This window comes from Cetorhinus maximus, chromosome 3 (genome assembly GCF_964194155.1).
Source record: "Cetorhinus maximus chromosome 3, sCetMax3.hap1.1, whole genome shotgun sequence".
NCBI classification, from domain to species: domain Eukaryota; kingdom Metazoa; phylum Chordata; class Chondrichthyes; order Lamniformes; family Cetorhinidae; genus Cetorhinus; species Cetorhinus maximus.
Genome location: NC_135881.1, coordinates 40,704,625 through 40,717,902, shown reverse-complemented (window position 1 = coordinate 40,717,902; position 13,278 = coordinate 40,704,625). Strand labels below are relative to the sequence as shown.

The window sequence follows — 13,278 nt, the reverse complement described above, 5'->3', positions numbered from 1 at the left end:
GCACAATTGAAACCAATTTTTGGAGAGGAGTGTATATAAAACTTGCTGCATGCCCAATTAGATTTGGTTCAACAATCCAGCCTAGAATCAGTAGACTGGTACTACTAACTGCTCTCTGGAATAAATGAAAAATAACGTACTAAGGTACTGAAGCAATTTAAAGATTAAACAGGCTACAAAATGCCAACAGAAAGTTAAAGGAAGTTTAAACTACATGTTGTAATTGCAAACATAACCACAAATATGTGACATGATTATGATTCAAACTAAGACAACATGGAATTACCTTTAAACAAAGATCTACCTTTGACAGCATCTAATTTTTTGGCACTTACAGAATAGTACTGACATCCTGCTTTCCTTCGAAAAGCAAAAGGACCATCTGGATCATTCTCTTCCTCTGCTTCTGAGGATGCAGAATGGACCTTCAGCAAAAGAAAGACAGTGTAAGGTTGAAATTTCTTTTCAAAGGTTCACCAAGAGTGTGACCATCTACTTCCCTGCAAACTTGTGATGGTTTACTGAGGCCCTTTGTCAAGTCTGCCTCTGGTCAGCTCTTAACTACTTAATACACCATTTTCAGGTGCCTCCAATTGTGCCCCACAGATATGCTTTGGACTAATAAGCCCAGGCTATGAAATTATATAGTTTTAACTGCTGCAGTTTCACATGCAGCCCTGGCTTGCCTGCGAATATATCCCCCTGTTGCCATCTGACACTCGAGAACTGTGGTTTGCCACTGACCAATATTCTTCTTGACCTCCCCGATCTCCCACAATGCTCAATATTTATCATATTGAAGTTGTCATAGATTTATCAATACTTTCAGAAGCCTTTTTGTCTCCCCCTCTCATGTACAGATTATTTGCCCTCCCCACATTTTCTGACTTCTACCCTTCCTCTTCCCTTAGTCCCATCTCCTTTGTCCTCTATCCTTCCCCACTCTTTTCTCTACCCCATCTCAATTGCCACTACGCCCAGCTTTAGTAATGCAAGTTTACGATACAAGTCAGTTTCTTCTTAGCTTCAGCTCCATTCTAACATCAATCCTTTTCCCTGCCCCACACCCCCAGGGCCTCAGACTCTGCGCTGCCTTACTATGATGCATCCTCTTTCTTCAACTTGCCCATACTTAACCCCTCTTGACCATCTCTCTAAGCTTTACTTTCCTTCTCAGCCTCTAACTCTACCCTTCACCTCCCTAGACTAACACTGTTCTACACTTTCCCAGCCTCTAACCTTGACCTGAACTTCTACACTGCCCCCTAACCCCAACTTGTATTCTACTTTCCTTCTTGCCACATACTCCTTGCAACTCTCATCTACCTTCCCCTATAGTCTATGATCAAGCCCATCATCCACCCCACACTGAAACCTTCTTTCACCCCTCCACATACCAACAGCTCCACGTTGCAACCCTTCTGATTCAGACCTGCTTAAACTATAGACTAAATGTGATCTCTATTCCTTCACCAGAGATTGATAATATTTTTAAAATCCTTAGTCTCTGCTCAATTTGTATCCAGATTTATACTGGATACTGGCTATGTAAACTTGACAATTAATAATTACCTTCCCACTAATGGGTGGACTGCCATACCACCACTGGTGGGAGGATTCAATTATAGTCTAATTTTTCTTAGGATAGTAACCTTTATAAGTTTAGACACAAGAACTTGTAAAAATAAGGACAAAATGTATAACTTTAAAATGGGTATTGAGTTACATCTGCGTATCACTTACATTGAGATATTTATTTTGTCACTGAACTAGGTACTGAAATTGCCCTCTGATTAATTTCATTAACTAAGCATGATACAGACCTGTGAGAAAGGCTCTTCATCAGAGCTGGGAAAGTCATACTGGTTAATGTCCTTTGCATTAAAGACTGGCAGTGCAGCAGGGCTTGTTTGCTGAGGTGCAGCAGCAGTTGGTTGTAAGACTTTGTGTTTTTTCTTCTCATACTTTCTCTTGGGTCGTATAATCTCCACATTCTCTTGCTACAAAATTAACATTAGAAGAAAGATTGATATACGACATTGCAATTGCGACTCTTAGTTAATAACGGTATTTACTCAGCCATGTAAATACTGTACCAAAGACGTTTTGAATTATACCTCAAACGTATGTATATATGTACAGACATGCTAAATGACTTGCAAATGAAATAAACAAATAATCAGTGAACGCAAGAAATAAGAGCTGGAATTTGGCCATTTTGCCCTTCGTGCCTGCAGTGATTCAAATTTTTTTAAAAGAAATCTTGCATCTCTGCTAAGTTAGTAAACAGACCAAAAACCAACTGATTGATGCAAACTACTTTGCTCTTAAATCTATTAATTTTCAATGCTAGATTTAGCCACGTCACAACATAAAATTTTTATCACTGGTCTGAACTAGACTACACTAACAGATGGCACTAGAACCCAATGGAGAGGATCTTAAGTGCACTACTTGCCTTTTTCAAAGAATATTACCCTGACCTGTACTACTAAACATTATATTTGTTAGGTTAAGTGATCAAGTTCTCACCTTATTAACTTTAAATTCTTTAAACTCCATAAACTCTTGATGTTTAAACTGATTGCTATTAGATATTGGAATGATGGGCACAGTGTAGGTAGGTTTCACATGCTGCCGCTGTGCCATGACCTCAGATAAAATCTCGCCACTGAAGTCACCCAGACTGTGCCTAAGACGGTAAAGGACATAATTTCAGTCAAATTACTCTTACAGATCACAGTAGTCAAGTGCTTATTGTGGTTGAGGACATAAAACAATGTAAAGCATAACATCAGTGTTATAACAAATTTGTATTAATTAATTTGTATTGTGTCCACCTAGAACTGAATAAACTGAACTAACAAAAGGCAACTTTGTCAGCAAGAGGCAAGTAAAAGTTCAAACTACTAGCCTTTTCTGGGAATAAAGACAAGGAAAAAAAGTTACAAAAGACAGCAAGGCAGAAAATGCTTTAAAGCATTATAAATTCCACATACCCCTTTTACCATTCACCCAGAAATTAACTTTTAGATTGCTCCATATATTATTCTTAACAGGTTACCCTGTTCACTTGTTGAGATTATAGATGTGGCACTTTAACAAAGTATCAGATTTATGTTTATAATAATGCTGAAATTTTATATGAACAGATAATTGGAATGGATATCCAGTGAGATAGAACACAAATGAATATAGTCAGCAAAACACATTAATAGTTGTAAATGAGGCTAACCCTCAATTTCATCTCTGATCAGCATTTTTCAATTCGTCTATGGTCATGACGGTCAGGTGGATGCAACTGGCCATGCGGTTACAATTCCCATTATGCTGCTCTGAAGCCAGACAACCAACTCCATCCCAGAGATTCTTACTTCCTTTTATTTAGGATATGTAGATTCAACTTTACATGGAGGTAGGAGAAAGAGTTAGAAGTGTAAAGGAAGTGGTAGAGGAAGATGGAGGGAAGGAGAGAGAAAAAAAAGAGTAGGAGAGATACAGAAACTGAGATTAGTTGCAAAAGAGAAAGACAGAAAGCAAGAAGGTAGATGGCTAGCACATAGTTATACAGGAAGTCCAACCAAAATTAAAATTTTCTGTGAGCAGTACCAGGAGAGATCAGTTTATAGAAACTTGTGTTATTGGCAAAAACAGAAATGTAACTGAGGGCGAGTGATATAACAGAAGCATTCCAACATTTTCAGTATACTACCAAAACAGGCAAAAACCCTTTGCACTTGAATTCTCCCTCTGTAAGTTACCATGTACATCTTATAGATTTAAGCTACATTAAAAAACTGCACAAATAAACTTAAGGCGGATTAATTGAGTACCTTCATCTCATCAATTTAACAAGCAATGTGCAAGCTTTAAAACTAGTTTGAAAAATCTTCACATTATGCCATTTCTAAGAAATTAATGTATAAAAGAATACGTTATAGAACGCTATGTATTTACCTTTTCTCTACAATTTCCAACGTTAGATGCAACAGCTCTCTTTTGCTTTTCTCTCTGCGTTTTATCATCTCCAAGATGGTTACAGCTCGACTGAGATCTCTTCGCAACTTCAGCATCTTTTCATATGAAGCTTCATCATTTTTTCGATTCTGCAGGAAATGAAATAGCTTTAGCTCATTGCTTCTTTAGAGACAAGAACAAAAATAACATTAATTATATGAACATATGAATTAGGAGGCGGCCATTTGGCCCCTCAAGCCTGCTCCGCCACTTGATAAGATCACGGCTGATTTGATTGTGGCATCTGCTTTCCCGTCTACCCCCATATCCTTCCACCCCCTTGCAAGTCAAGAATTCATCCAATTCGGCCTTAAAAATATTCAATTATAGTCATCCGTGTCAACTTGCGAACGAGAAACAGAATCACATTACATATAGCGATACGAGATAACTGTTAGGAAACATTTGTGGCGAAACATAAATACTGACTAATATACTATCAATCCACTTTACAGTTATTGGTTGGGGTTTTACAAACTTTGACTAATTTGCCCATATAAATACATCTCTACTTCAGTTGTGCATGCATCTACATATCCAAGTTTTGCTTGAAGATATCATGTAACTAAGGAAAATGAAAAGCAACTCAAGTTGCAATACTTTAATAATTCTCAAAATAGGAGGGAAAAAATAAGTCATTAGGTGTTGATATTGGCTGTTCTTGCACTTCTTGTGGTCAGATGAAGAGATCACAGTGTGTCATGGAAAGGTGGGCCACCAAACCTATAGAATACATTATATTAAAAAAGCTTCCTCCCCAGTTACAATACGTAAAAAATTACTTATAGCCCCATGACCATTTTCTCAAAGACCAGAACATTAGGAGATTTAAAACCAATTCCTTCAATCCAAAATGCATTCCTCCATGCATCCCATTACCAGATCTCAGTTCCACAGGCATTTTCCCCTCTTTACCACAGAGGGTCTTTTCATGCCAAGAGGTATCCAATAGCAAGACAATGTAGAATTTATAAAGATATAAAAATGCTCATGAAAATTTAAAGGAAAAGCTAGCTGCAGCACCCTAGGCTTCAAGGCCACCAAAGCTAGCTAATTACTATTTTAACAGAAATAAACCACTTAGCTCCCTAGTTTGCAGGCAATTCCTCTAGTTCTAGAATTCAGCACTCACCATTTCCTTGTACATTCCAAGGCTTTTCTTTAAAAGCTGGGAAATCACTGGAGAGCCCCCAAAAGATATGGGCCTTGCAGTCATTCTCCCTAACTTTGCATCGCTTTCTATGTGTATGTGCAAGCAGAGAGTTGGACTCAATAGCACCAAAATGCTGATTATATTTATTAAATGACTAACATTTTAAACACATAAGAAATAGGAGCAGCCGACCATATGGCTCTTGAGCCTGATCTTCTATTCAATACGATCATGGCTGATATTCTACCTCATTTCACTTTCCTTTCTGATCCCCATAACATTTGATACTCTTGGGAGTCCAAGAATTTATCAAACTCAAAAGCTGTAAGTTATTATTTAAAAGTTAACATTTACGTTATGCCATTTACAGTTCTACCAAAGCCAGTGCCAAGAAAGTGGTGAGGTCGCATTTGACAAATTCGAATCAGAGATTTCAAATCATTGTACATATTGATCTACTGATCAATTCAAATGTAAATAATTTTGCATCAACGTAAAATGCATACTATGCACGTGCCTCTGCTTAAGAAAACATCAACATGTAGCCATGCTGAATCATAATTGGGATCATAGACTATTTTTAAAAATAAAAATTCCAGAAGCATAACAGAATGCATTAAACAGTTAAACTCCTGACACTGCAGTTTGTACAAATTATGAAGCTATTACAGCAACATTTTGGCATAATATTTTGTAAATGAAGTTTTGGAATTTACTCTTATTTGGATTCCGGTGAAAATAATTTTTACAATTGGAGGAATTTATTAGCTTGAACAAAAATTTGTATAAGATTTAACTAAATTGGAGGAGTTGGGACTGTTTTCCTTGGAGAGAGGAGATTTGCTAGAGGTATTCAAAATCATGAGGGGTCTGAACAGAATAGAGGGGAAGAAGCTGTTGTCAGTTGTGAAAGGATCAAGAGGGGGCACAGATTTACGGTAGTCGGCAAGAGATGAGAAAGTTTTTTCCCCCCCACACTGAGTAGTTAAGGTCTGGAATGCACTGCCTGAATGTTCAATTGAAGCATACAAAAGGGAATTAGACTGCCATCTGAAAAGGAAGAATGTGCAAGGTTACAGGGAGAAGTGGAGAGAATGGCACAAAGCAAATTGCTCTTACAGAGAGCTGGTGCAGACGCAAAAGGCTGAATGGCCTCCTTCTGCACTGTAACAATTCTACGATCGAGAACCTTGAGCTTTGATTTTCTTCTACTACTCATTTAGTATTATCTTTTAAACCAATATATTGTATAAACGATAACTGATGCTTTTAAGCTTAAGCTCCAAATTACAAATACTGTAATAGTGGTGCAATAAAATGACAGTTTTTTTTGTCCTACTTTTAGTAAAGTAAGTGCATTTCATTAACATGTACAAATAAATAATTTAAAAAATAAAATGGCAGCTATTAATATTAATTTATGCACCAAGAATTTTGAAACCTAAAAGCTTATTACACCATTTATTAAAAGGAATTTTGCAATATCTCATGCAACTGTGCTTACATTGTTTCATATGCTCATAGCTGAAACTTCAGCTTATCAATATATTTCCCACAACAACATTTCAGATCAAAGATAAATGGATCTTTAAAAACTACAGAATTTTCTAAAGTGATTACTAGGTGCCAGATTGATGGCACGGATTCTAACTGGCATATATGCATGGTATCAAACAAACCTTTCTGGTCTGCATCTTTTCAGTTCTTCTCCTGAAGGCAACATAAGGATCGTTGGTACTGGAGCCATCCCGCTTTTCCTGTTTTACAGTTGGGATAAGTGAACAACCTCTACAGTTTTTCCTTTTTCGTATCCAATACTCATACACTTCCCAGATGAGGTCATCATCTTCCTTTAACAGCAACTTTGCCTCCTGTAGAGTTACCAGCTAACAAAACAAATCAAAATTCCTGTTAAAATAGTGGCTGAATTTACACACTGCACTTTATGCACCTTTATTCTAAAACATACACACATTCATATACCCATCAACCCCTCTATGTTTTGCTAGACAGCAGGTCATACAGCAAACACTGTGCAATTGCTGACACCCCATGTCCTGCTGGACAAAATTATAAAGACATCTGTCAAGATCAACCAACCCCCCCTCAGCCCCCCAAAGGAATAACATATTTGATCTACATAAAAGATGTACAATGCTAACTTAAAGACACAATAAATGCAGCCATAGCAAGTAATTATTTTTCATACCTGCTGGCCACTGCCTTTTTCGAGACGATCAATCATCTCCTCAAATTGTAGAGGAGTGATATCCATCTTCTTTCTTAGTTTATTCACAAATACTTCATCATCTGAGTCCATATCATAGTCTGGTTGCTCAGCGTCCAAGCTAAAAGCTGGATAAAGAGAAATTACATTCAGAATTCAATCAAGTAAATAACTAAGTTTCGGAATTCAATGTGACTATCTGCATCATTAATTTGAAAATCATTTATGGGACACTAACAATTCGATGAATTGCAATTACAGAGGTAAAAAAAATTATGTTTGGTAGTTATTGTCTTTTTTTTGGAAAGACATGATAATTATTTTTTGCTGGGCCCTACCAAAAAACCAAAATCAATGCACAATTTTATGAGGCCAGCTGTTGTTTCTCTTCTTTCCCAATATATAAAAGGAATTGAAGTGATATTGCTTTATTTATTGAAGGGCAATTTCAAGTTTCCAACACATTTTACAAGAGTTCAGAACATTGATTTCAAAATCAATTCCAGTCTGCTAAGGAGAAATCAAGATTAATTTTAAACAACGAGAATGCAATGAAGTGTACTTGGTAAAGTTAGCATAAGGTATGCGAAGAGATCCCACAATAACCAATTTTGAAAAGTTCAGAATTCATGAGCAATCAAAAAAGTGAGGTATTTGATCTTAATACAGGAGTGATCCTGTTCTCTCATTCCTAGATATTTGGTCTGGAACTACTTTTGCAAAAGGTATCAAAGATGACATAGTAAGCACCTTTTCACGTTAGTAAGGGCCACATTTTCAGCAAAGCACTAAGTTTTACAACTCTTACATTCAGTTTAGACAATGTGTCTCAATTTTGGAACAATTATTTGACCGTTAACACTTAATATTTTTCCTTTAGTTTTTTTAAAAATCAGTGTATAATCCCTCAGCCTTTCACATTCCAATTTCTTTCCATTAATTTTGTGTTACTTCCTGTATTACCTTTCTCTCTTCAAACATCAAAGCTGCCCCTTTTCATTCCTAGAAAGGAAACTAAAATGTGTTTTTAAGAAAAAAGTCATTCTTTCACAGGTGTGGGTGTCACTGGCTAGGCCAGCATTTATTTCCCATCCCTAATTGCCCTCAAGGAGGTGATTGTGAGCCGCCTTCTTTAACTGCCGCAGTCCATGTGATGTAGGTACACCCACATTATTGTTAGGGAGGGAGTTCCAGGATTTTGACCAAGTGACAGTGAAGGAACAGTGGATACAGTTCCAAGTCAGGATGGTCTATGGCTTGGAGGGGAACTCACAGATGGTTGTTTTTCCATACACCTGCTGCCCTTGTCCTTCTAATTGGTAGAGGTCATGGGTTTGGAAGATGCCGAAGGAGCCTTGGTGAGTTGCTGCAGTGTATCTCATACGTGATACACATTGTTACCACTGCACGGTGGTGGTGGAGAGTGTGAATATTTAAGGTATTGGACAGGGTGCTGCCAATCAAGTGGCTACTTTGCCCTGGTGGTGTCAAGCTTGAGTGTTATTGGAGAAGCACTCATCCAGGCAAGTGAAGAGTATTCCATCACACTCCTGACTTGTGCCTTGTAGATAGCGGACAGGCTTTGGGGAGTCAGGAAGCGAGTTACTCACTGCAGAATTACCAGCCTCTGACCTGCTCTTGTAGCTATGGAATTTATATGGCTGGTCCAATTCAGTTTCTGGACAATGGCAATCCCCAAAGATGTTGATATTGTGGGATTCAGCCATGATAATGCTATTGAATGTCAAGGGGAAATGGTTAGATTCTCTCTTGTTGGAGATGGTCATTGCCTGGCATTTGTGTGGTGCAAATGTTACTTGCCACTTGTCAGCCAAGCCCGAGTGTTTTCCAGCTCTGGCTGCATATGGACACGGACTGCTTCAGTTTCTGAGGAGTCGTGAGTGGCATTGAATATTGTGCAATCAGCAATGAACATTCCCGTTTTTGACCTTAAGGTCATTGATAAAGCAGCTGAGTATGGCTGGGCATAAGACACGACCCTGGAGAAACTCCGACAGTGATGTCCTGGGATAGAGATGATTGACCTCCAACAAACACAACCATCTTCCTCTTTGCTAGGTATGACTTAAATCAGTGGAGAGTTTTACTGATTCCCATCGACTCTACTAGGGCTCTGATGCCATACTTGGTCAAATGCTGCCTTGAAGTCAAGGGCACTCACTCTCACCCCACTAAGTTCAGCTCTTTTGTTCATGTTTGGACCAAGGCTATAACAAGGTCAGGAGCCGAGTGGCCCTGGAGGAACTCAAACTAGTGTCAGTGAGCAGGTTATTGCTGAGCAAGTGCCACTTGATAGCACTGTTGACAACCCCTTCCATCACTTTGCTGATGACCAAGAGTAAATTGATTGGGTGGTAATAGGTTCGCATGGGTCTGTTCTGCTTTTTGTGGGTTTGAATACTTAATTTTAATACTTCAATAGTCCACTCTTGAATAAACTGCTCATCATTAGTCCTTTTCACTCCCCTTAGCGAATTGAAACTGCTTATCACAATTTCCCAGTTCACGTAGACTTTCAATCTCAAAACCACTTGGGAGCATGTGTTTAAAATGCTGTTGAATTTACAGGATTGAGTCCCAGACATTATGGCCATCAGGTATGCTAAAATGCACTGCCTGGAAGTGGTGGTGGAAGCAGATTCAACAGTAACTTTCAAAAGGGAACTGGATCAACACTTCAAGAAAAACTGTAGGGCTATGGGGAAGTGGCACTTGTTGGATTGTTCTTCCAGACACACCACGTGCTGAATGGCCTCCTTCTCTGCTGTATTATTCTATGATTCAAACATAAAGCGCAAGCTATCAGATAAAGTTTAAATGCAACATACAAAAGGTCTACTGAGAATCGAAGGCAAATGTTACAGACAATGGTGTCATGTTTAAGTGCTGTGTTATGCACTGATTGCTCAATTTAATTTTGCATATAATTCCAAACTTTTGGCAGAAGTTGAGCCACAAAGTTTATATTATAGAATAGAAAGAGGATGTTCAGCTCATTGTCTGTAGGAGCTCTTTGGTAAAGCAACACAAAACTAATCCCACTGGACTTTGCTCTCCTTGAAATTTTTAAGTTCATCTGTTTCAAATATTTATCCACCATCTACTTCAATCATTCTAATTTATCCTAGCTTTACTAAGAGGATACCAAATTGATCCCTATGTCGCTAATTTCCAAATCAGAGGAAATAAGTCTTCACTATCAAAGCCCTTCATAAATTTAAAATCCACTGCTGCCTTCTCTGCTTCAGTAGAAATAACCCCACCATGTTGTATTTCACCTCAAATAGGATTTTCTATGCTCGCTATCGTTTTAATGTCCTTTGCATCATACCATGGTAAAAGGTTAACTGGATGAATTGTGCCCTTTCCTCATTTAGCAACTTCCAAGTTCTTTTCTAACGTAACACCTAATACTGGCACAGTATCCAAATAGTAGCCTAACTAATGCTCTGTACAAATTGGTCACACTATTTAACTCTATGCCCCCTATTTAAAAAACCCAAAATTCTACTGACCTTTATTTTAATGGCTAATTCTACTTGCACTCATACTTGCGGGGAAAGCTATTAAACCCTCAGGGGGTCTCGATTGTGCACACTGATCCGTATAAACTGCCGTTCTTCACTTTTCCTGCCAAAATACATTACTTCAAACTATGAAATCAAATTGCATCTGCCTATGCTGTTAATCTGACTTCCTGAAGGCTTTTACAGTCCTCCTTGATATTTGTTGACTCCCTATCTTTGTGTCATCAGCAAATTCAGGACCAAATATACACCCGAGAAACATCATTTCCAACCTTTCTCCAATCCAAGCAACGTGTTACATTTCCTCCAACAAGCCTCCTGTGAGGCACCTAATCAAAAGTCTTCCAAAAACCAATATGCACAACATCATCTTGTTCCTTGTACCTATCCAAATTATGCTTATTTTACAACTTCAACTGTCAAACACAACTTGCCTCTAAAAATCCATCCTGACAATCCTTGATTAATCTACAGATTCCAAGAGTTTGCTCATAATTGTTATTAGAGTAAAAGTAAAATACCGTTGCAAGAGTGGACACATTTTTTTCTTCAATGCAGACAGCATTCTGTGCAAATCAGTAGTGTCAGGCACACAATAAACTAACTGCAAGTGCAACTGATTTATTGTATGGCTGAATGTTAAATTTTAATTTTATACCTCAGTCCCTTAATATGCTATTTCTTCCTAATCTATAATGAGGCTACCTAGTGAGCAAACATACTATGCCCAAGATCCTAGTTTTTAGTTAAGCCTAAAAGGACAGCAGTACTAAGTGAAACAAAAAAAATTTTTGAATTATGAGTTGTCTAACACGGAAAATATTTTTTGTTGATATTCACTCCTGAAGCTAGCAGCAAACATTGTTGACGCCCCGGTTCCTAGAAAACAGAAACTGGCTAGTTTGAAAATACAATTGCATGAGAAATAATGAAAAAAAACTTATTTTGAAAAACTGCAAGCTTCTTCCTGATCCAACAGTGAGATGTGACAAGGGGTTAGGAAAATGAACAGGTACAAAGCTGCACATCACTGATGACAACAAGTTGCAGCACAGCCTACTCAACAACATGGTAATATTTATAAGCGACTTCCAAACACAAAACCACCTGTTTCTCCATAGCCAATCAAATTAGACAGTGCTTCGACCGCAAGTTGATTAAAATGAAGAATGCACATTACTCCTATGTAAATTTGGCACCAAAACATGATAGCTGATTCACTTAAATGGTCAGCGTAATTAACTCTGTTGCTGACTTCAAGTATTCAACTGCCCCTAGACTGGCAGAGTAGGAAAAGCTATCAAATACAAACAAGGAACCCTCCCAAACAACTCTCCACTCCCCGCCATTCCCAAAAACCAACATTCTGGAAGTAACTACCAAATAAACTACATTTCGAAGTTATTTTCAAATCGGCTTAAATCAGAATCCCAAATTTCCAAATTAGTTGAGTATGTGGGCATTATAGGAGGAGCTTCTACTGCAATTCATTGCTCTGTTAGCAAAACAATTCACATCATGAGGAATTCTTAGGCTGTGCTGTCAATCCTGGGTAGTGCTGTCAATCACAGTAAAAATGCCAATAGGTAGCAGGGACATAGGGGTGGCTGGCCTGAAGCTGCTGTCCTTGGAATACAGAAATAAAGCGCAAGCGGTGATTAGGATACAAGTGGGGACATTTTTGTGGGGTGAAAACAATAACGATTGTGCAAAGACTAGTAGCAGCACTTGCTGAGGGCAGTAGCAACAGAGGGGGAAATAAAGAATCAGGACAGGAACAGCACTTGGTGGGATGGGTGGGTAGGGAGGGAAAACTGTGAGATGGTTCAAGCATAAAAATGCCCGTCTCTCCTGAAGGTTTAAAAATTAGTCCATCACATTAAGTTCAGGTCAGCCAACCACAGGAAAGATGTAATAAGCCTTAGAGAGGTACAATGCAGATTCACCAGAAATTCAGGACTTAAAGGGTTAAGTTAAGGAGGCTGCATGAATTAAGCACGCTTGCTTTTAGAAGGCTGAGGGCGATCCAAGAGATATTTATAGTGAAGAAAGGATAAGATAGAGAATCCAGAACTGAAGGGCATAACTGCAAATTTAGAGCTACAAAATGAAATGACAAAACACTTTTGTACATAACAGGTACTTGAAATCTAGAACTCGTCACTCCTCCAACAAAATCTATGTCAATTGAAATTTTCAAGACTAAGATCAAGAGATTTTTTTAGGCAATTATGTCAAGGGATATGGAACAAAGGAGGTAAAAGGAGTGAGGTACAGACCAGCTATGAGCTAAATGAATGGTGGAACAGGCTCAAAGGGCTGAATAGTTTACT

At 38.2% G+C, this 13,278-nt stretch overlaps 1 protein-coding gene across 3 annotated transcripts in view; it reads right to left on the bottom strand.

Moving 5' to 3' along the window:
- The window catches only part of LOC144677650 (enhancer of polycomb homolog 1-like), a 219,830-nt gene that overhangs the window by 34,544 nt on the left and 172,008 nt on the right, over positions 1–13,278 (bottom strand). For all 3 annotated transcript variants that reach the window (XR_013575784.1, XM_078537695.1, XM_078537686.1), the window contains 6 exons: positions 7,380–7,525; positions 6,850–7,056; positions 3,958–4,106; positions 2,533–2,692; positions 1,824–2,000; positions 336–425 (listed from right to left, as the gene is read on the bottom strand). Coding sequence is in view for 2 of the 3 variants with exons in the window: in XM_078537695.1 (XP_078393821.1) it covers positions 336–425; positions 1,824–2,000; positions 2,533–2,692; positions 3,958–4,106; positions 6,850–7,056; positions 7,380–7,525 (929 nt within the window). In the remaining variant the exon portion in view is untranslated. The remainder of the gene's footprint in view (positions 1–335; positions 426–1,823; positions 2,001–2,532; positions 2,693–3,957; positions 4,107–6,849; positions 7,057–7,379; positions 7,526–13,278) is intronic.